Raw genomic sequence first — 25,584 nt, forward strand, 5'->3', positions numbered from 1 at the left:
CGGGGTACCAAGTGAAGGAACTCTTTTAAATGTTTACACAATAAAAGATAAGTTTTAAATATTCTATTTCAATCTTTTTCCCATTATGAATATTATGAATGATTAGTTTACTTATTTCGTAAGAGTAAAGGATCATTTTACGACACTAAAGCACTTGGAGTGTAATGGTATTTTATTACTTAGGAGTAATCGCATTTTCCTCTTGAGGAGTTTTATGTGACTTGCGCACAACTTGGTTTGTAATCAGCCCCATTTAGCTGCGGTGAACCAAGCTAGTCCACCAAAACAACAAGTAAAGGGTCAAGGATTCTTGTTTCTACTTAGGCCTGTATGCTAAGAAAAAAGCACCCACACACGCCCTTAATTCATCTATTTGCATTCTCAGATTCTCGTCCTCCCACAGTTAATAAACCAAATTAGGAAAATATTAACATCATTTTCATGGAAAATATAAAAAGTTGTTAAAAAAATTAATTGCTTTATCATTTTCTAAATAAAATATTTTTAAAAATAATTCTTAAACCAATACCCTTAGAATATTGGTTAACATTTTACTTTATTAAAAAATAAAATATGAAGTAGAACTAAGAAGTGCCGTAGAACTATAGAGGGGCATATAACAAGTGGGATGGTGGACTTTGGCCAAAAAATGAACTTTCTCTTGGGAGTTATCTATTCTATAATGCCATTACACAACTTTGTGGGGTGGGAGGGGTGGGAGAATCTTTGCTCAATCTTTGCTCTTGTGGGGGCCGGGTCTTAAATAAATTGAAGTGGACTATACTTTTACCGACTGATAGAAGGTTTTTAAAAATATTCGGGGGCCATGGCCCCCTTACACATAACGTGGCATTTGAACCTTATAAAAAATATCCAATAGCATATCACGTAGCAAAGTCCTCTGTCCTCCGATCTCTTTCTTGAGCATTCTTAATGGCCTACAACGAAATCACCAAATCCATTAGCTTTTAACACGAAAAAACTAAGCCTTATCTGCACAATTCATACAAATTATTTGACATAGTGCAGAGAAAAAATAACCACATCTTCAAGCAACTTTTGCTCGGCCTCATTTTTGAAAGTAAAATAAATCTAAAAAATATTAATTGATATTAATAATAAAGTAAATAAAAATTATATGTTAATATAATTTTTATACATAATATAAATGTAAATTAATTAATTTGTTTTTTACCTATAATTCAATTTAGACTCATTTTGTTGAGGGGGGGGCGGGGGGGGGGGGGGGGGTTGGAATTGAGCCCTCTCGCCCCCCTGGCTCCACCACTCGAGGTTGAGTGGGTGATAAGTGGAAGTTAAGAAGTTTCCTTGCTGTTTGGGGATCAAATCTCATGAAGATTTTTTCTCTATCCCATTGGAGGGACTTCTAGCAACTAAAAGGTCTCACATGGAAGCTCATGCGTTTATTTGTTTTTGACCGTGCAAATTACATATGGTCATAGATTATCATTCCAAAAATATGCCCCTAAAATTTGGTGATGATTGGTTGTATAAATTGAGAGGAATCGCAAATCCTAGTTTACTACGTGTCAAAATTTTTTTGATGAGTTAAGTTAGAAATACAATATTTTCACTACAAATTCTAGTGACAAAGTGGGAAAAAAAATTAATGTTAGTGGTAAACCCAAATGAAAACCAGTTAAAAATTTACATCTAAGTTTTATTGTGAAATTGTTATGAAAACATTGTGGACGTAACATTATTCTTTTTTGAACTATGCTAGTCATTTCCAAAATATGTTAACATGCCAAAAATCTAATCTTCACAAGCTTTCCCACGTATTAAATGCATGGTTTTCGATTAAAAAATTTCTTAGTGACAGGCAATTGAAAATTATATCACAATTTGGTCTTAAAAATCAGAGAACTAGGATTTCTGGAAGATAGGGATGATAAATAGTATGTTAAAATAAAATCCCACACACGAAATTGGAGAGTATAGTGCACTCACCTCAACCAACATTCTATTTTGAGATTGTTTCAATTAGACTTAAACGCCGAGTAGGCTTGAGTGGTGTGCATTTGTAGCCACAACAGACTTACAAGATGGAACTTGTAGTACACATCATGGGAAAATTTATTCAGTCCTGCTGGATGCCGCCACATGTGTTCGGTATATGTGAAGTTGTTGTGTCGTGCGGCTTTTCGATTCATGGCTTATGCATTTAGATATTACTTTTTAGAGTTCTTTTCAGGGGAAAGCCAGATCGAGGCTATCAAAAGTTAACAAAAATTTAAAATTTAAAATAAAAAAATTACACAAAGTATTGGGGAAAAAATAAAACATTAAAATCAGAGAGGATATATTTTATAAACACGCTTTTCTTTACTCAGAACTCACACACCATATCACAGTACTGTAATTCTTTTATGCTCTTATGATTATGAAAACGTTAACCTTTCAACAACTACATTTAAAGTAAGAACAAGCAGAAAAAAAGCTCAATATAAGAAGATCAACAAGTGATACCCATTAGTTAATGTCTTTCCAGAGAGCTTTGCCACGTTACTTAAAGCCTTTCTCCATATCTGCACCTTCTTCTTCTGGAAACGGTTTTCATGTTCAGCAAAGGCCACAGCAAAAGTCTCCATCTGATTCCACACATGACTAGGATCCAAAATTCAGTGATAGGCCATATAATCTTACTTTGTGTCAAAGCCCTTTACAAACTCATTGAAAAGCTGTACTAGCATTTTTAGCATGTGCAATGATCTCTCTGTAAATTATAACATCAAGTCTATTGTGGGTAAATAAAATGCAATAGAGTTATATGTTAATAACTGACAGAGTTTGAAAATTCTGGAAATTTTCCCTTTCATCTCTTTTCCTTGGAAACCCAAATTCTATGGATAAGTAACATAGAAGACATTATTTGTTATTTTCCCACTCAGCAATATGTGGCTCATTCTTTTTTCATCTTTTGGTAATTTAGGTATTTTTATGAAAAACAGACAAAGAGTCTAAAGATTCATGTCAGGAAATTACACCATTTGCTACAACTCACCAGCCAATCTAACGAACAAGATTCAAATGAGACAAGACCAAACAAGGGAGAGACTATAAGCAGAGACAAGCATGGTCACTACTTAGATTAAGACAAAACAGTAAAGTTTTTTTTAGTGGTTGAGTAGGGTGTTCAAATGAACCTTGCCCTTGTTGTATGTTCATGGAATGAATCTAAACTACGGTGACTGTCTATGGAGCTCGCCGACTCACCGATCGGCCCGATCTAGCACCGGCGAGGGACAGAGCGCAGAGGCCAGAGGGAGGGTTGAGCCGTGGGTTTCAACATTTTTGTTTTAGGGCATATCACAAAATCAATAGTAATGATTTATCCATCTATCAAAATTTGTGATTTTCTCTTTCTCTTTTTTTTTTTTTTTTTCACTGCTGGCATGTCCACCGTGTCGGCGCCGTGTCAGAGAAGCGAAAAAAAAAAACCCAGAGTCCGGCGAGTCATACCGGTATCTATGTCCGATGTGTGTCGGACACCGTACGTCGCCAAAAATGGCGTGTCGGTGCAACCTGGACACAGAATAAAATGCAAAGAGAGATGATATATATTATATAAATGCAAAAACCATATCATTATGGAATTCGTAACACAAAATAACATTCAAAGTAAACAAATGATGTGTCATGTGTCATCCTGAACCTGTAAGCAAATATGGCCTACCAGGCAAAAGGATTGCAAATTACAACTTGTATCTTATCTCTTGTCCAATAAAACAAACAAGAAAGGAGTACAGTAATCTTAGTCTCACTATTAGTATAAAATGAACTAATTTGATCAATGGAGGCTCCAATTCCCCAGTAGTCTAGAAAAGCTGATTATTTTCCTACTCTCTACATATTGCATGATTAAGTATTTTCTGAATGCCTACATTAATTAGCTCAACTAAGAGTCATTTAACAAAAAGGTTTTGAAAATTCTAAAGTTAGTTTTCCTAAAACTTACAAAAAAAATGTATCTTTTCCACTCTTCTTTTTATGGAAGGGGTCCAAGTAAGACCAACACATAATTAACACAACTACCAATAACAATCTAGAAATTTTATAACGAAAGAGACATTGTCCTGTTTAAGCTGAGTATCGCAGCAATTAGTCTCTTGGAATATGTCACTATGTACGATCAAAATTTAGAAGCTACAACATGATTACCTATTTCTCAGTATAACATTCATGATAAAAGGATTTCATGAATAACAAAAAGTAGATCCATATCATAAAGAATGTTGATTTTTAACTGTTTACTTTGAGATGAAGTTTATTTCATTCCCTATATATACTATACAAGTATGAAAGAATGAAAGAACTGAACAGATCAAGAGTGCATTTGAGCCAGAGCCTTATAACAAAAATATCAAATAGCTGAAAAGCATTGCTTTAGAGAGCTTACTGAACGTAGCAGAGTCCTCCAGTCTCTTTCTCAAACATTCTTAATGGCCTACAACAAAATCACCATATCCATTAACTTTTAACACGCAAAACCAAGCCTTATCTGCACTATTCATACAAATTATTTGACATAGTAGAGAGGGAAAAAATAAAATAAAATAACCACCTCGTCAAGCAACTTCTTGGCCTCTACTTCTGAAGAATCTCTACAAGAATAAACACCATATAAACAAAATTTCATACACCCCCAAAATAAATAATGAATATATAAATACATATCAAAGCAATAAATTTATCAAACAAAACCTTCCCACTATACGACCCACACAGCAACGGCGTTTTGATACACTCTGCTCCTTAGCACAACCTACATCCACATCAACCCAATGCCTAAATTCTAGATTAACCAAAACCCAGAAGCAAAAAAATAAAAATAAAAAAACTTTGCCCAAAATTCAGCTTTGTCCAATAACCTACAATTTATTCATTTCAGTCTTATTAGTTTTACTTTTATTCAATGTGTTCATTTGGTTAGGTGTTTTGGGAGATTAAAAGAGTGTTTTTAAAACCCAAAACTCTGTTTTGCAATCACAACTCCTCATAGTTTTTTTACAAACGCACCCGTAATCTTTTACTAGAAGTTAGAACTGAAATGAATAAATCAAAACTCAAAAGTTATAAACACTAGAACCTTGGGCAAAATCAGAGAGTGCAATTTGTAATTTAGCAAAACATATATAAAAAAAAGTACATTGATTCAACAAATCAGAGCTAAAAATGGGCTATTTAGTTTGTATATTCCAACACAAATTTGACAACTTGTAAACAATGTTACTATTTTTTCTGTGAAAGAAACACAAACCACGACAGAGATTATGGTAAGCCTGACGATCGGCGCGTTTTGTCAAAATTTGGCAGAGGACTTGTACACGAACTATGAAGACAAGAAGAAAAACAAAAAGGGAAAGGAAATACCATTTGGCAGGGGACTTGTACTTTCCGTAACGGCGCTTCCATTCGATCTGCTCTTTACAACGTAGACACACACCCGTAATCTCGGAATACGGCCTAAACTTTCCGCCAACTTCCTGTCATAAATATGAATTAGTTTTCCTTAGAAAAATGTTTTCCAGAGAAAGAGAAATCGACTGTTTGTTGTAGGCGTTGGGTATCCAGGCGAATTTGTTTTGGTGCTTCGGGGGACCCTGCCTGCTGCTCTTTTTTTTTTTTTTTTTTTTTTTTTTTTTTTTTTTTTTTTTTTTTTTTTTTTTTTTTTTTTCTGAAAGAGCTTCTGTTCTGGTCTTCTGGGTTTTGGTTTTAGAGTCCGTAAAACGACGTGACGTTTAGTCATTTACTATTGCTGCCAGTTTTTTTTTTTTTTTTTTTAGTCGACTTTTTTTCTTTGTAACCAAAAAAAAATTATAATTATTTTACATCTTATGTACAAAATACGTATCATGAAAAACTAAAATATTTTCTATTCCCTCACTTTTAGTTTTATGTATCTTCTTAACATTTTTTATCCTTTCATTTTTTTATATTCTCAACTAAATAAAATCTATTTTTTTTAATAATAATAGATCGATAATTACAACGAGATAAATTTTGAATTCTAACAAGTTAAAAATACTATAAAAAAAATTACCAATTAATTTATAAGACTATGAGAAATAGTGTAGCAAATTATTAATATGTTGGCAGCAACACCACTTTGTAACTACAAAACTATTTCTTAACCAAAATTCAAAAACCAAAAAAGGGTCTCTCCCTACAGTTTTGTTTTGTTTTTTTTTTTTTTTTTTTTTTTTTTTTTTTTTTTTTTTTTCATTTTTATTCTCAGTAAAAATGAGATTATAGAATGTCATTTGGTGCAATAGGCAATAGTTATGTAATATAAGTTTTAAGATTAAAACTAGAAAGTTAACTTCGAATCAAAAACTTTATTAAATTTTTATTTTTATTTATTTTATAACTTTTTTTTACCTTAAACCTTTACTTTTCACACTAAAATGGTAATTGCATAATGCCAACTATTGAACCATCCAAATCCCAAAATGCTTAGGGGCCCAAACCATTTCTACTTGGGCAAAAGACTCATTTGGATATAGAAGGGATGGGAATGGGACACAATGCAGTCCAAGAAGTCACATTATGGGCCAAAAAAATTATCTTGCCAAGGGACAAAACCTGAAACCCATACAAAACAAGAAGAGTACAGCAAAGATCTAGCTTTTAAAGAAAAATGGACGCTTCTTGCCACCAACAAAATAGCATGTGATTCATCCCTGTTTGCCAATCCTCTAACATGAGAGATGGTCCAATATTGGCAAATGGGCATTTGAAAATGAGATGCTCTAGGGTCTTTAGCTCTATCTTGTATTGTGGACAGATGTCATCATTTACTCAAAACCTGGTAGAAGGGAAGGTATCTCATGTGCCGAGTGCATACAAAACTTTTGTCCCAGTAGACAGGGTGGCTTTAGAAGAGAGAGTTGCTAGAAATTGCTTAATATTACAAGATTAGACCATGACTCCTATTTCTAAGATTCAAGCATCCCAATTACTGTTCATTATAGCTTCGAATATTTACGATCAATAAAAAACAATGTAACCAAAGGAACTATAACAACTTCTCCAATTCCTACATACTACATGGTAATGACACGAGATGCGTGCATCAAATGTGCCCTTACATCAAGATAATACAAATAGTCTACATCTCTCTGATCTTTTTATCTTCTTACTACCACCATAGCCTTTCTCAAAGCCAGGAAATGTTAAGCAGTCCTCACACGGAGAGTAACTCCATGTTCAGGTACAATAACCAACCTTAATGTAGGGGAGTGTTGGTATGCTGGTAATAGTGAGAAGCAAAACTTGGATAGAATGAGAGATAAAATCACCTTCAGTTCTGTCATGGCAAAGTGTTGGCCAGCATAGAAACAAGACCCTACTCCAAATGACATAAAAGCCTGTGGAGTCTTGCAAGCCCCAACAATTCCATGAGCAAATCTTTTCGGATTGAATTTGTGTGCATCAGGTCCCCACAAATCATAGTGCTGTTGCAATATTGGGATTGGAATCCGCATGTTTATGCATTTTGAGATCATAACGTCTTTGAATGTTATGTCTTCCAAGGCCGCTCTGACCACAAAAGCCACAGGTGGGAAAAGATGCAATGTCTTTTGGATCACCATTGTCAACTGCCATCAAATACAAGGTTAGCGAACCTATGTTAATGTATGGGTGTGTCAACTCTCATGAATGAAATTTCATCAGTGTCAAGTACATGGTTTAAAATTTGTGAAGCATTGTCGTTAACATCTCCTTGTACTATTTGGTAATTGATGTGTTAAGTTCATTATGTGTGAAATTAAATGAAAAAATGTTTTGAACCTCAATGGCATTATTATAGGAAGAATATTCAATCATGTTACTAACCGGCCACTAGAAGTCACTTTTCAATTGATACCTCAATGGGGCATGAGATTCATTCTTGAAGGTTTTTTTTAGGCACCACCTTAAAATCTAAGGAAATCTTGCATTTATATCAACAGAAGCATCATATATAATACTTCTACATGCTTTTTTTTTTTCTCTTGTTTGCTAGGATATACTAAATTGTCATGCATCTATATGTAGTGGGAGTTTTCTTCATAGATGATAATTTGATAAAATCCAATAGAGACATAGCAGTATAAAATTCTACAACAACCACCACCAAGCCTAAATCCCAGCCAAGCCATAGTCTGAAGGGATTTGTTAAATGGGAAGTTATAAATAATGGTATGCCTAATTAATATAAAGCTTAATATGTTGAAGCACAGAAATAAGTTCTAAACTTACTCTTTGTTAATATTCCTGAAATCCACATATTAGGTGATGAAATAATTATCATTTGTGAGTCAAGGATTTTATTCTTGATGTTTGTATTCCCATAATTTTAAGTAGAGTAGGCTTTTTTTTTTAAAAAAAAAAAATGTAAATAGACTAGACTTACTGTAACCCCATTGATATTTTGAATTGATAAAAGATACCAGACTTGGTTCTGTCGTTTTTCCAATCCCGTGGAGGGTTTTCTACATAAATTTTTGGTGTTGTATTCTTGTGATTTATGTCGGTCGTTGTGCTTGACTAGTTTCTTTAAAAGTGTCCATTTAATATGCACACACACACACACACACACACACAAAAAAAAAAAAAAAGTTCTAGTGTTTTGTTTAAGACTTTATGTAATGCAAGAAAGGTAACCAGATAGTTCAGTTTATCCTTGATTTTAGTAGTATTTGAAAATGAGTGTGGTAATACCCCCGTCCCCCCACACACAAAAAAACACTTTCATAAAATGGGAAGTATTGTGAAAGTACAGCCTCCAACCATATTGGTGGCTCCTCTCACCATATCTAGGTATTTGATTTGATTTTAATTGAGTTAGGTGGACTTGGCTTGGTTGTTTTTTTCCAGATTTATTCCTTTTGTGTTGATAACAATGATAAACTTGTAATATTCATGTTTATTTCTTGGTTTTACTAAGTCTAGAGCTTATCAGTAACACTGTCATGAGAAAGTATAAACTTCTTGCTTAAGGAGAGCTTTCAATAACATCGAGATCAATTTCTTAATTCAAGTTGTGGCCTAGTGCTGTTTTCAGTATATGATTGTGATTTTACTCATAGGTGAATATGAATGAAGGAAATGTTTTCTCTTGCTCAGACACCTACCGTGCTATCAAATGCACAAATAGAGAGACACGCCATTATCATATATGAAAACTGAAAACCTATGACAAGATCATACATCTGCTTTATAATGTCAATGAAAAACCATCCAATTACTAGGTACTTGTTGCATATTTCGGTACAAAATTTTAATCTTCGGGTCAATTCCGGGAGCTGCATAGTGTTTTAGAATTAAACGATGATTACGTTCTCATCCTGATTCCAAGAGATAAAATGAATGAACTTCTATTTCTGCAATTTATGCATCCCAATTCCTTTTCATCCTTGCTTCAAGTTCTCTAATTGCTACATAGTAATGACATACGAAGTGTGCATCCAAGGTAGCGTTTACACTGCTTTTAATACATACAGATGGTTCTCTAATATTTTCTTTTTACCTCCAAAGCCTTTCTCAAAGCTGAGAAATGTCAAGTTGTCCTCAAACACAGAGTAACTTCTGCAATTCATGCATCCCAACTCCTCTTCATCATTGCTTTAGTTCTCTGATTGCTCCATAGTAAAGACGTGTGAATTGTGCATCCAAGTTGGCCTTTACAATGTTTTTAAGATGGTTCACTAACTTTACTAATCCTCCCCATTCTAATTTCCACCAAAGCCTTTCTTAAAGCTGGAAAATGTCAAGCTGTCCTCAGAACAGTAACGCCATGTTCAGAATCAGGTACAACAACTACCCAAAATCAGGGACTGGCGGTATGCTAGCAAGAATGAGAGGCAAAACTTGGATAGAATGGAGATAAAACACCTTTGGTTCTGTCATAGCAAAGTATTGACCAATACACATGCCAGACCCTTCTCCAAATGGCATATAAGCCTGTTGAGTCTTGCAAGCTCCAACAATCCCATGAACAAATCTTTCTAAATTGAACTTGTGAGCATCAGGACCACACAGATCACATTAGTGTTGTAATATAGGGATAGAAATCTGCATGTTTATATCTTTTGAGATCCTAGTGACTTTGAATGTTAGATCTTCCAAAGCCTCTCTTGTCACAAAACTATAGGTACAAAGAGGCAATATCTCTAGGATGACTATTGTCAATTGCCATCAAATATGTCTACAATGTATGCAATGTCGTCAATGTTGAGTACATCGTATCAAAATTTGTGTATCATTGATGTTAGCTTGTCCCTGTAAAATCTGTTGGCTTTGCAAAGGCAACATAGGATACTATAAAAGCTATAAGGAAAACACATTCAAAGAAGATGAGAGAATGAAGACTAAATTAGATACAAAATGCAAACAACTTTCATTTGAAGACAAATGAAGATCAAGGTTGCTGCCTGCTACCTTTTACACGAGAATAAAGAACTATCACTTCCAACTCATACCTTCACACTACCTCGCTACTCCCTTTATGTTATTACCTAACGAGTGACACACAATTTGTCCCTATTCTTGTAACAGTTTCAGTTTACTACGTAGAGAATTCTAGAACAGAGAAGATCTAAAGACACACTGTTATGGAAGACCAGAGGCAGAGGCACCTTTTGGTTTACCGATATCAACTATTTCATGTAATTGATGTGTTAAGTTCTCTATTTGTGAAATCAAATGAAGATAAGATTGAATCCTGATATGAAGTATTTCACAAAGAATATTCAATCATGTTATTAGAAGTCACTTTTCCTAGAAGATGTTAGATGATACCCTCAATGGGCATAAGAATTTTCTGGCAGAGACTTAAATTCATAAGGAAATCCCTCTATGGGGCATTCGCTTCCAATCCCATAGATGTAGCAGCCTGTCCGCCCTTTTTTAAAATGCTTATCTCAAAGAGTTCACAAAGCAAAGATCAATTCACAATAATCTTTCAACTTTGATGCATATTCCAAACAAAAGCATCACACCAGATATGTTTACCAAAATAGAAGCAAAAAATCCAGAAAAGCAAATCAGATTTTAAATAGTCCCAGTTCCCAAATTCATCAGGACCACAATCTCTTCTAATTCTACAAGTCTCTTAAAAATAAAGTTAACAGATTAAGTGCATTCATCGGTGTTCAGATAAATATAAATAAATAAATTTAAAAAAAAGACCCTTGGAATAGATCCCTTCAACACCAGACAAGACCTTATGAAACAAACCCTCCAACTTTTCTCGTAAGCATCTTCAACATTCCTTTTGTCTGCAGCAACCATCATCAATTCATCAATATTTCCCCAGCAATATTTCATCAATCTGAGGACATAAAAAAAAATATACACATGTTATGAACCTCTTGAACATAGAATAATAAAAGAACTCGCAATTTCAGTTCCATTAAACAATGGGAAATTCAAATGATTATATATTGATTATTCTTGAACAGGACTTGTTATATAGGCTCATGCCTCACCACGATTAAATATTGATACAAAGAATATTTTTAATTATTGTATCAGTTTAATGCAGTTCCATTGAACTATTTTTCAACCGTCGCAAAATATAACACATTGTTATTAAGCAACCCAACCACTAAAAGGTGCTCTATACGACAAGAGTTATTACAACATAAATAGTCAACGATTACTTTTGATCAAGCTCATAAACGGTGGCCAGAACAAAGTCTCCAATCTTAAGAGCTTCGTTATAATCAATTAAAGATAAAACACAAGATATCTTGGTGCAAGACACTAGGACTATGGCAGTGCTCACGGAGTCACGGTATACCTTCACATGATGCAACATGATCCTGTCAAAGGTTACATTAAGCTTACTTATCCCCCAAAAAAATAATTTCATTAAGTCATGCATAATGATGGTAAAATATGCTCTCCTGCTTACTGGTATATACATCTGCATATTGATTAATGTGATGGGCAAAACTAGATTCCTAACCCATTTCAACACCAATAATCTAATTCACTGATGCCCTAATCCAACAGATACTTAATGATTTCATATATCCCAAAAACATTATTCTTATCAAACACCGAGGTTGTGACATTGTTGCTGTAGACATTATATAAACTAGTCGCGGACCCGCGCGTTGCGCGTGGTTATTTTTTTAATGATCGTGTTATATATGTATAAACAATATACTGTAGGATTCATGATAGAAGGTATTGTCTTGGAATTAGATGTGGAAAGGATAGAACTATAGTTGGCCTTGTAGTCAATCAAGAGTTGATCATCCGTCTTCCCAAGTTAGGAAATTTTAATTAACTTAAAATTAGATAGGAAGAATTTTATAAATTCAAAGTTAGCGTCATGGTAGGTGAAAACTTTAGAGGACTGTAATTAAGTTGTTTCAAGTGTTTTTAATTAAATTTTAATAATAAAAAAAGATCTATTCCTTTGAAGATAGAGATTAGTATTATAAATAGGATGAGGAAATTTTATTGTATTATGGTTTTTGGAAACATAATTTCTACCAAACTCGGTTGGCTAATTTGTACATTTCCAAGGCAATTGAGCACATTTTGCATGTTACATCTAATTCTTCATTTCCATATGGGTAAGGGCATTCACGATCCCAATGACCCACTCCATTTTTCTTGCATGCTTGGTTTTTTGGGATGCGAAATGATTTTGTTCCAAAAACTGTATGTCGAAGGATTTGTCGATAGTTTTGTAGCAATTGTTTTCCATCTGGTTGGTTTAGGATTGATAATAGTAATTGTATTCCTTCATCATTTGATTCGCATAACAACGCAATTGCCAATCCATACTTTGCATTTTTGTCTCCTTCTATGTTTGCTTGAAGAAGGATTTGTTTTCCCACTTTAGTTTGATCTTGTACAAATTATTTGTGAGCTCCGACCCAAAATAGTGCTTGTTTGTTTCCAACCCTAAAGCATTGATGAATGAGTTTTTCTTCATCGTTTCGAAGGAATAATGGATTTTGGAGTAGTCCAGTTAGATTGATGTGGTGAAGAACTTTTTTCCTTTTGGTTAGGCGATTGAATCGCTTGCAGCTGTTTTAAAAAAAAATGAAAAGACATATTAAGAAACTAATGCGCTAGAAAAAATGAATTGGTGACAAAACATGACAATAATCATATATTAAGAATTATACTTGAACATTATTATTATCACAATTGCAATATTTTATTGAAGTTAAAAATATTTTTTCTTTTAGAAATAGAACAATGTTTATAGAATTGCGCAGTACTTCAAAGTAAAAAGTTAATGAAAAGAGGAAATTTGAAGTTGTGATATACGGACCAACATTGTTATGAGAAAGAAAATGTATGTATATATATATATATATATATATATAGATATATACATTGTAATGAGGAAGAAAATATATCTATATATATATATATATATATGTAACATCATTCATGTCATGATTTTGGGGTGCATTCATTTTGCTGTCATCTATTTATAGTGTGTTCCTGGTTGGTAAGTAAGTCCATACATGTAACATGAAGGGCATTTTTGTAAGACTATTTGGATATTCCATCCTTTATGCAATTGCATTCAAAATGTAAATATAAATAAAATATTAAGCAATGTGTCTGCAAAATATAAATAAAAATTATGAGATATTTTTGCACCAGTCATGTTTTTCGATAGAAAATATCTAATCTCTGAACATATTACAATCTCATCTGATGGTTATCTCAAAATCCAAACATCATGTAGTTCTAAAAAATTAGGAATTTTTACCGAACTATTTTACAATCTTATCTGACAGTTATCTCAAAATTTGAATATCACGTAGTTCTACAGTATTTGGAACATATTTTATTTATAAAATTTCCCCATTTTCCCAACTTGTTTGGGTTTTATATTCTTTTGTATCGTGGGAATGTAATTAAGTAAAATTTCATATTGAAAGATAGACACCATAGCTGCTGACGTGACTCCATAATACCTACCAACCATCATTTACTAACCGTCATTATTGTAAAAGATCATTTGAAATAACTGGTGGATAACATGAACACCCTACCAATAATATGAGGACTATTTTAGCTACGAATTTCATTTTAGAGAGACCTGAAGAAATATTCCAGCTTGTGTGAACTTGTAATTTAATAGATATTCCATTATGATTTGGTAGAAACCAAAAGATAATATAAAAATTATTTTAGCACACGAAAAGATAATATAATCTCAATTTTATAATAGCCTTTTCATTAATTGAGAGTTGGACATACTTTACGAAACAATCCAACTGTTGAACTTGCGATTTCATAGATAATCCGTAATCAACTGGTACAAAATATGAACCACCTACACAATTGAAAAATAAAAATAAAAAATATTTTAGCATAGCCTTTTCAATCTATAGCTATTCAACTTACAAATTAATAGAAATTTCGTAATCAATTGCTAGGAAAAATGTACAACTTACACAACCAAATAAAAAGTTAAAAAATATTTTAGCATAGCCTTTTCATTTGATTTGATTTATAATTAAAAGTTACAAATACTTGAAGAAACCATCTAGCTTAAAAACATGTAAATTAACAGGTAACTTGTGAGCAACTGGTGATTAAAATAGTAATCAGAACGATGACAAATGTCCACATCATTCAACACCAAGACCTTTTATGTGATATTTTTGCACCATTCATGCTTTTCAATAGAAAACATCTAATCTCTAAACATATTACAATCTCATCTGATGGTTATTTCAAAATCTGAACATCATGTGATTCTAAAATATGTGGACTATTTTAGCTACATATTTCATTTTAGAGAGACCTGAAGAAATAATCCAACTTGTGTGAACTTGTAATTTAATAGGTATTCCATTATGATTTCGTAGAAACCAAAAGATAATATAAAAATTATTTTAGCACATGAAAAGATAATATAATCTCAATTTTATAATAGCCTTTTCATTAATTGAGAGTTGGAAATACTTTACGAAACAATCCAGCTGTTGAACTTACGATTTAATAGATAATCCGTAATCAATTGGTACAAAATATGAACCACCTACACAACTAAAAAATAAAAATAAAAAATATTTTAGCATAGCCTTTTCAATCTATAGCTGTTCAACTTACAACTTAATAGATATTTCGTAATCAACTGCTAGGAAAAATGTACAACTTACACAACCAAATAAAAGTTAAAAAATATTTTAGCATAGCCTTTTCATTTGATTTATAATTAAAAGTTACAAATACTTGAAGAAACCATCCAGCTTAAAAACATGTAAATTAACAGGTAACTTGTGAGCAACTGGTGATTAAAATAGTAATCAGAACGATGACAGATGTCCACATCATTCAACACCAAGACCTTTTATATGATATTTTTGCACCATTCATGCTTTTCAATAGAAAATATCTAATCTCTAAACATATTACAATCTCATCTGATGGTTATTTCAAAATTTGAACATCATGTGATTCTAAAGAATTTGGAATTTTTACTAAATTATTATACAATCTCATCTGACGGTTATTTCAAAATTTGAATACCATGTGGTTCTAAAGTAATTGGAAAATTTTTTATTTATAAAATTCCCCAAAGATAATCCATTATAATCTGGTAGAAACCAAAAGATAATATAAAAAATAGTTTAGCACACCAAAAGATAATACAACCTCAATTTTATAACCCGTAATCAACTGGTATAAAATATGAACAACCTACACGACCAAAAGAAAATATACAAAATATTTTAGCATAGCCTTTTCATTTTATTTATAATTGAGTGCTGGACATACTTGAAGAAACATTCCAACTTTATTTACAATGGAATTTCCCAGCAAAGCAAATCATTCAACAATGTCCTATTTTTTTTGGTTATTTTCTTTGGTTACACAAACTGTTCAGGCAACTATGGAATTTCCTAGCAAAGCAACTCATTAAACAATACATTGCAGAAAAGTAGAAGTAATATGTTCTGACTATGTGCAACTGTATCAATCTCTGACTACTCGCATATTTGTTTTTTATCCAGATAGACTGCTACCTTTGCATCCATAGTGGTAATAGCTCTGGATCTATCAATGACACTTGTGGACCAAAGAGGCACATGGTTGATGTACTTTGGTCATTTATTGTGCGTTACAAAAGAGAATTTGCAAAATCATATCCCAAAAGGCATATGAGATACTATGGAAGGTGATGATCTGGCTTTTGTATCACAGTTTGTGGCAAGAGACAATGGTTCGGATGAAAGTTTACAGGTATAAATGCTGTATTGGGAAATTTTCTACAGTCGCTACAATATTGCCTAAAATCTCAACATGAATGCCCCCCTCCCCAACCCTTCAAAATGAAAAAAAAAAAAAAAAAAAAAAAAAAAAAAAGGAATTACAGGGTTGTCTTGGGAAATTTTTTCCAGATGGTATAATATTGCCTAATTTTGCACTACATGATTGTCACATTATTATACAGCACTTTGTAATATACTTGAAACAATAATATTATCCAACTAAGATCCAAGCTACCTAAATATCAAAGAAAATTCATCTCAACATGAATGCCCCCCTCCCCAACCTTTCGAAATGAAAAAAAAAAAAAAAAAAAAAAAAAAAAAAAAAAAAAAAAATCCCAACTTTAGTAGCAAAATTTGGATCTACCAAACCTAGGTTTGCTAGAAACTTCAATCATGTAGCCATTGACATGCATTACTACAATCTCTATTTAGATGAGTTTAGCAACATGAATGTACAATTTTATGCACTAAAAACCATAACAACTTCCAATGGCCCCCTTAGTTTTTTAAACCAATCTTATGCAGTAGTGGCAACTACTACTGTTGTTTGGTATAAATCATTAAAAAATCAAACCTTCTTCTCAATATCCCATAAACTTTCAAATGCATAATCTCAAAGACTATTGTGATTCAATTCATCTCCTTTCTACCATATAAACCTATCCTATTTGCATAACCTGAAATTGTCTTCAAAAGTTAAATACCAAAACATTAAGACCAAGTCCAAGTTCAATACCAATCCCACCACCAATAGTCTACTAAATTTGTAAAAATATTTAACATATTTGAAGATGTAAACAATTCTTTGCCTTTTACCCTTTGATTGTACATTAGGATATCAATGTCAGAATTTCTCAATTATCCAATAAATGTATGAAACACAAATTACACTCCATATCAAATTACATAGTTTCATATTTTATTATTTTATTTTGACTTATAAGAAATTGAAACCTTAATAATTGTGAAAATATTGTCAAATTTGTTGTGTCAGTATTACAATATATATATATATATATATAAGGGAAAAAAAATACAAACGGAAGACTTTAAAAAATAAAATAAAATGCTGGGTGTGAAAAGAAAAGTAGGTGTAGACATGGACTGGAGGGTTGATACTTGAGACTCAAAAAGGTGTGCGTGTGAGTGACCAAAAATTAGCCGTCAAAGAAATTTTATACAATGTCTCTCTCTCTCTCTCTCTCTCTTTTGGGGACCCTATAGCTACATCATGTGTACTTTTTTTTTTTTTTTTGGCTGGATGCATTATGTGTACCAATGGGTGAAGGAAGAAAAACTTTCTACAAAATAGGAATTTGTTTTATATATTTTATTCTCTTCTACATTATCTCATCGAAGTTAAAACAATCTTTTTCACTCAATTGTTTTAAAAGATTGTCGGCAGGAAGTAACAATTAGTTCAACCATCAAAGGTGTCACATTGTGAAAGTTTTCAACAATAAATTTCTGAAAAAAAAATGCAGTCATATTTGCAATTTACATAAATAATTGCACTCTCACTCAAATAACCAACCCCCTGTTCTTTGAAAAATTCATGCACAAATAGTGCTTCAAAGGAAATTAATGACCAAAACTTTAATCATATTTTAGCAGCAAATTTGGATATAAAATTTAAAACTTTAACAATAATGTGTGCCATTATCTAAAATTCAGTGTTTCTTCCAATGACAGTGCTATGCATTAAAAAAAAATAGACAATTCGTAGATGCTCTAGAAGTTGAGCTGGTGGCTGTTTGTGTTGCTGGAATTTTGCTCATGAAGAATAGAAAAATGCTTATATTTTAGAAGGTGATTCAGCTACATATCCATATGGATATTGATCAACATGGTTAGAAACATCATTGAGGAGGTAAGACCATTACTGAACAACTTTGAGCACTTTGAAGTTTTTGTTGTAAAAAGAGAAGTTAACATGGAAAATCTACAGTGGCTAGGCATGCCTAATTTGGGACGAATTTGATAGTGTGGATGGATGAAGCTTTGTCCAACAACAATTTATCCTTGATGCAATTGCAATAAAATATATGTTTCCTTCAAGGAAAAAAATAGGAAAGATAAGTTACTTAATTATTTGTGAAGTATTTGGATTGGCATTTTAGAGCTTCAACAGTTATGAGGGAAGCAAGTGGAGAATTATTAGTTAAACTTTCTGCTACTTCTATTCTTTGATTGTTGATGGAGTTGGCAGCCTTTGGTTTTCCTACAACATTTTTTTTTTTTTTTTTTTTTTTTTTTTTTTTTGTTTCTTACAATGTTTGACATTTACGGAAAACGATTCATCAAAATGTGTAAAACATATCCATATTACATACTTTAAGCTTAACTTTCTTATGCAACTGAAGATTAATCAAATAAAGATGTGGACACATTTATACTAAATTATATTCATAGTGAGCTGAAAACCATTAAAAGTGCAACTATATTTTTTCCCCAAACCAATACATGTCATGATCATCAACATGAAAATTAAAACAGTAAACATACACAACCTGCCTCAACTTGATATACAAACCTTGTAGATATCAACAGCTCGGCAACAGCTCGACATCTAACAACTCCTCACCATTAAAGTTGACGGTGGCCTTGAACCTAAAAAAAAATCTGAACAAAATTTGACATGGACCTTAAAAATGTAAAAAAAAAAAAAAAAAAATTGTAATTCAATAAGATACTGATTCAAAATATATAACAATCATAACATTAAGTGGCCATGAAGGTCCAGTCAAATGCTTGCAAGAATCATCAAGTAATATTGGTGGTGGGTTCTTGCTCTATAGTGGAAGCCTTGACAAAAGCATAAGAGTTTGGTGGGTTCCCAAGAATACAGCTAATAGAGATGATCATGATACCTCTTCAATGGAAAGTGCAGTGAAAAATATCAATAAGAACCATTTAAAAATTGAAGGAAAAATATAATATAAATTATGACATGGACCTTAAAAATATAAAAAAAATTGTAATTCAATAAGATACTAATTCAAAATATATAACAATAATAACATTTTAGTGTTGTAATATGTTTATTTACTTTTGCTGCCATGGAGTGAAATTCGCTAGATTCTTCCTCAGCACTCAGCAGGATCGTCTGTTAAGAAAAGTTTGTAGTAGTAGGTAGACCTTGTACGTTCTATAGAAGAATAACTCGGTGGAGTAGTAATTTTGACTTCATTCGCAAAACAAAGCACCACATGTCCAATAGGTGTGACACTGACACCATTCCCAGCCGCCACAGATGAACTGCTGATAAGCCTCTCTGTTTCCAAATAAACCAAGGTAAAATAAAATACTTTTTTGGGCAGTAAAATTATAGCACTATTGAAATGACATTCAAGCAATCTCACAAACACATCAATGGCATGCCAAGGATGCTCAAATAATATAAACACAAAAACAAATAAAAAATGAAATAAAATAAAATAAAAGCATCTCATATCAATATAAATAGAGCATAAAAGTTTTGCATCAAAAAAAAAAAAAAAATTGAAACAGAGAATAAAAGTTTTGCACCCAAAAAAAGAATTGAGATGTAGAGATACCTCAACCAAAGCAGGGAGGTTCTGTCAGCATTTATAAACCACGTGGAAAGGAATAAAGGGAGGAAGGAAATCAGATAGGCAACCGTTACTGAGAAACAATAGAGCAAGAAGGTGGGTAGCTTTCAAACTCTCTGTCTTCTCAAGCAATACCTGAAGACTTCAACGTTTTTTTTTCTTTTTCTTTTTCCCTTTAAGCTTCCCTTTACGTTACATATTTGAAAACCCTGAACACAATATTTCAAAACCCTGAAAGCAAAACCCTGAACGCTTCCCTTTTCTTTTATTTCTTTTTTTTCCTTCCAAACCGGCTTGCTTCAAGAATGTACATTTTTTTATTTATTTCAAGAATGTACGTTTTTTTAATTTTGATTTCCTTCCCTTTTTTGTTTTCCTTTTTGCTCCCTTTAATCTCCCCTTTACGTTACATATTTAAAACCCAATCCTCCCTTTAAGCTTTCCTTTTTTGTTTTTCTTTTTTTTTTTCTTCCAAACCGGCTTGCTTCAAGAATGTACCTTTTTTTTTTAATTTCAAGAATGTATGTTTTTTTAATTTTGATTTCCTTCCCTTTTTTGTTTTCCTTTTTGCTCCCTTTAATCTCCCCTCTACGTTACATATTTAAAACCCAATCCTCCCTTTAAGCTTTCCTTTTTTTTTTTTTTTTCTTTTTTTCAAACCGGCATGAATGTTACATATCTTCAAAACCCTGAACGTAATATTATCCTCCCTTTAAGCCTCATTATTATTTTTATTTTATTTTTTCCTTTAAGGTGAACTGAAAAGGCTTTGGGTTGGGCTTCATAGTGGAAATCAATATATAAAAGGTGGGTTGGATTAATCATACAAATTTATATTGAAGTAGTGGGTTGGGATTTATATTGATGAGATTTATAGGGCTGTAAATTAGAAGAACCATTTAAAAATTGAAGGAAGAATATTTTTTTAAAATAAGAAAATGACGTGGCAGCTGATGTGGCGCAACGTGAGAGCAGCAGAATTAAACTCTACGCTTCAGCTTTTAGTAATATATTGATTATCTAAAATCAATAACAGAATGTAACAAGTAAGTGAATCAACCTATGGTTTCAAAGCTGAAAATTTCTCTACACAAAGTGTCTATGACACCCAATTCATTACACCCAAAATTCAGCTCAGTATTATATGAAAAATCATGTATACATCAATACAAAGAGGTGGATGTCAAATAATTTATCAACCAAATAACTATAAAAACATACTATATAACATTAAAAGAATATCATCCACGTATCAATATCGAAATATAATACTTGGTTTAGAATTATTATCCCCGCACAAGGCTGAAACCCAAATTCAGGCAGTGACACTTACTATGTGAGAAGAATTAAACAGGAACTTTATGCCTTTATACTTAGAATTCATAGGATTGGTGGAGTCCAAGCCCCATTCTTAGTGGAAATCACTTGAAAATACAACACAAGAATGAGAACTACCCTCTTCGGAATCCATTAAATAAATAAAAAACAAAACAAAACAAAAAACGCCATTATCCGCAACACCATGCAATCCTTTTCTACCCATGAATCCAAACAAAGTTATTTTGCTCATGTCTTTCTTTCTATCCAAACAAACACTGTGCAACCCATGAATCCTTTTCTACCTATAATTACCATCTGGCTTTGCTGAATAAAATCATTTACTTAGCCAAAAAAAAAAAAAAATCTTCTTTCCTGATAATTATAATTTCTTGAGTTTTCTTCCTCTAGAAAAGTCTAAGGTTGGTTATCAATATTTTTATAAAATCAAAACTCAGCCTAGCAGTGTAGTTTTCTTTCTTTTTTTCTTCTTTTGAGAAAAAAGATTGTAATTATCATTGGTAAAACTTTGCTAAATCAGCACCACCTACTTAAGGTTCTATTACATTGATAAAAAATTTTAGTACCAAACACTTTGCCACAACTCTCCTATGTGACTAGTTGAGAGTGGTGGAAAAAAAAAATAATGGGCCTATATAAAAATGATAGGTAGCTAATTATAGTTTGCCACATAACATAGTTGGGCAAAGCGTGTGAAGTAGGTTGTGGCCCTAGAATTATTATTACATTATATATTCATTTGCCAAACCAAACAATTGACACCTTCAAACTCAGCCTAATGGTGGAGTTTTTTTTCACTGGTATAAAACTAGTCATATGGCTAAATATTTTACCCAAGAGTATGTCAACCATAATAAAGAGACATTTCCACTGTTGAACAAGTAATTTCCCCACTATAGTTAGCCTAGAGTTACTTTGCCAATGAATATCTTGTGTTACAGTTTTATGTGTATTAATCAATTCAGTTGTGCTCTCGTTTTAAAATAACTACTAGTGACTTCTTTGGTTCACTGCTGGAAGCTACCTAGCTTTTAAAAATTACAGAAGTTATTACAAAGATAACAGAAAATTAGAATTTAATCTCAAAAAGATAATAGAGAACTGTACTTTTCTTATAATCTTATTAATTATTTTGTCTCAATCGACATCAGAGATCATTTTAAGGTATATGCCACTTCAAAATTGGAACATTTGGTTCATTGTAAGATAAATAGAGGAAAATCTTACATGAAATAAGGACTATTATTAACATTCCAATTAATGAAGAAAACGAAGATAGTAGTGCTGACACACATACATGGGATTTTTCATGGTAAAATTAGGGCTGTTAATATTCCAAATAAAATTAGGACTATTGATAAAATTATGTCTTCATCTAACCACATAAAACAACTCCCACAAAATGGCATTCCAAGGAACTCATGTTCTCAAACCAAATTCCTGCATTAGTTCAAGGGTTGTTTCCCATCTGCTTTATCAAAGCAGTTACAATTATGGGTATTTTTCGCATAGACTTAAAACTGAAAATTTGGAGAGAGAATGGCTTACCAATAAAAAAAAGAGGTGTCCCCAAAGATGAAAAGCAGCAGACGGATAGATGTTAGTACTCTAGAACTCCCTTACCCTTGTCTTTATGAATGGTTGGATCAACAGGTTCAGATTGAGGGTCCTCACTGGAGCTACTAGATTTTTTGGGACTTACCTCATGTTCATTAGAGAACAAGGTCATGCATTGTCTTATTGTTTCCTGAAACTCTACCTCATCATGTTTGTAAAGAAGATGGAAGCCACACTTTTTCACCAAGCCAGGGCAATCTGTCGCAACTGAAGCCTCAATCCGGCTGCATTGATTCACCAAGTCTTTAAATGAACAACGTGGAATATAAGACAGCCAGATAAATCCACCTTGCTGTAAGAACTTGAGATCTTTTTCAGTTATGTAATGGACATGGAGAGGTTCCACACATTCAATATTTGTTTCCAAATGACAAATAAGATTGTAAGAAGTTTCTGAATTCTGAATGTCAAGTATGGCAGTTGGGTTTGCTTCAACTGCAACAGAAGCACATAGAACAAGTCCCATCCAAGTACTGTCATTGTACACATTTGGAGGTAAGGGGATTGTCACCAGGGGTTCATCACTCCAGTGGCTAAACCACTCCGGAATTTCACATAGAGGAAAACAAGAATTATAGACACGGCATTGATCAAAGTCCTGTAAATTAGCAGAAAATATAGTGTCTAATGAGTGAGAATAGGAGAAAGAAAAGGAGATGGAATAGTACATTTGTAACAAAGCAAATACAAATAGTGTATGAATTACCAGTAGGTCACTTTTGCCAAGTTGAGTCTTAGTTTCATTAGTTTCCAATTGATCAATAAGTCTTGGAACTAACTCGTGCTCATTAGAGAACAAGACCATGCATTGTCTTATTGTTTCCTTAAATTCTACTTCATCATGATTGTAAAGAAGATGAAATCCACACTTCTGCACCAAGCCAGGAAAATCAATTGCAACTGTAGCCTCAATCCGGCTGCATTGATTCACCGAGTCTTGAAATGTAGCACGTGGAATATAGGACAGCCAAATAAATCCACCTTGCTGTAACAACTTGAGATCTTCTTCAGTTATGTGATGGACATGGAGAGGTTCCACACATTCAATATTGGATTCCAAATGACAAATGAGGTTGTAAGAAGTTTCTGAATTCTGAATGTCAAGGATGGCAGTTGGATTTGCTTCAACTGCAATAGAAGCACATAAAACAAATCCCATCCAAGTATTGTCATTGAACACATTCGGAGGTAAAGGGATTGTCACTGGAGGCTCATCACTCTGGTGGCTAAACCACTCCGGAATTTCACATAAAGGAAAACAAGAATTATAGACACGGCATTGATCAAAGTCCTGTAAATGAACATAAATAATTGTGTCTAATGAGTGAAAGTGAGAGAAAAAGGGTGATGGAATAGTATGTTTGTAGCAAAGCAAATATTATTAGTTTATGAATTACCAGCAAGTCACTTTTGCCAAGTTTAGTCTTAGTTTCATCGGTCTTTGATTGATCAATAAATCTTGGAACTAATTGAACTTCAACGTCGCTAGTGGAAAAGATTTTCTTTTCATCAACACCACTTTGTTCATTTCTTTTCTTTTCATAATCCTCTGTATGTTTACGAACAATCTCCCGCTGCTCTAAAATCAAGTCATTGCAGTGTCTTAGTTCTCGCTCGAACTGTACTTGATCATGCTGGTACAAAAGATGTAACGCACATTTCTGAACTATCACACCTGGCCAATCACTTACAAATGAAGCCTCAATGTGGTTGCAGTATTGCAACAAATTTTTAAATAACTCAACTGGTACGTAGGATATCCAAATGAATTCACATAGATTAAGTAACCACGTGATTTCTTCTCTACTAGTGTAGCAAGAAATTATCTCATCACTCACATTTGCCATACTCGTTTGGCATTGACAATATAGGAAGTGAGGAATTCCGGAAACTAGATAATTCAAGATGCTATGTGGATCCTCATGGAGTGAAAAAGAAGCATATAGAATGAGTCCCATGAAATTATTATCATGGTACAAATTTGAGGGTAGGTCAATTGTCACTGAACGTCCATGATTCTTATGACTAAACCACCCGTAAATTTTACTTGGAGGGAAACAAAAATTATACAAAGTGCACGGATTAAAGTCCTGCAAAATAGAAATACAGCTTGCAATTAGAGACACAGCATGTTTTGTACAAACTAGTTCATATTGTAATGTTTGGTTTATTGGTTATGTTAATTAGGAGTCGGTTACGTATGTGGTTTTTGCAAAGGCTAGAAAACTCTAGAACAGCTGTTAAAAAGAAGCAAAAATATAGAGGTTTAGGGAATTAGAGATGTTATAACGGTCCTTTCCATTTTTACTTTTTATAGTGCTACGCACATATAAAATTTAGAAAACTTTATTTCTAAATTATACTTGGGGCTGTCTACGGGATTCGACAAACCAACCCACCCGAGTGACCCAACCGGAACCAATCCAATCCAGTGGATTTAGTGGTCAGTGGCTTCAGAATCCAATTCTGATAAATTGAGTCTTTTATTCTCTCCTCCAACACCCGAATAAACTGACCAGACCAAAAACTCAACCAAACTTTGATGAAGCTAGATCCGGCGAGATCTCACCAAATTTAGCAAGATCTCTCTAAATTTGGTGAGTTTTCCACCGGATTCGGCAAGTTTTGATCCATTTAGAGATCTCACTAGATCCAACGAAATCTCACTTGATCCGACAAGATTTTCATTGAATCTTCTCCATTTTTGTTGAAATTGCGATCACCACCGCCTCTTTCCGTTTCGACCCAAACCAATCCGATTCGTTGAAGTTATCAGTCGATGG

General features: G+C 33.0%; 1 protein-coding gene and 1 long non-coding RNA gene across 2 annotated transcripts; both read right to left on the minus strand.

The window, feature by feature from the left end:
- Window positions 1–2,373: 2,373 nt before the first annotated feature.
- On the minus strand, window positions 2,374–5,698 carry LOC126723304 (uncharacterized). Its single transcript, XR_007654227.1, has 5 exons — window positions 5,395–5,698; window positions 4,726–4,786; window positions 4,586–4,625; window positions 4,421–4,468; window positions 2,374–2,628 (listed from the first exon to the last, which is right to left on the minus strand). It is a non-coding gene; the product is annotated as an uncharacterized LOC126723304 (long non-coding RNA).
- A 4,997-nt stretch (window positions 5,699–10,695) lies between these two features.
- On the minus strand, window positions 10,696–24,852 carry LOC126723303 (uncharacterized). The gene is made up of 4 exons (XM_050426650.1): window positions 24,199–24,852; window positions 23,508–24,092; window positions 22,733–23,399; window positions 10,696–11,338 (listed from the first exon to the last, which is right to left on the minus strand). Exons 1-3 carry the CDS (start codon window positions 24,757–24,759, stop codon window positions 22,785–22,787), a joined length of 1,761 nt encoding a protein of 586 aa, XP_050282607.1. The 5' UTR covers window positions 24,760–24,852; the 3' UTR covers window positions 10,696–11,338; window positions 22,733–22,784.
- Window positions 24,853–25,584: the final 732 nt, after the last annotated feature.

This window comes from Quercus robur, chromosome 4, assembly GCF_932294415.1.
Source record: "Quercus robur chromosome 4, dhQueRobu3.1, whole genome shotgun sequence".
Taxonomy (NCBI): Eukaryota; Viridiplantae; Streptophyta; class Magnoliopsida; order Fagales; family Fagaceae; genus Quercus; species Quercus robur.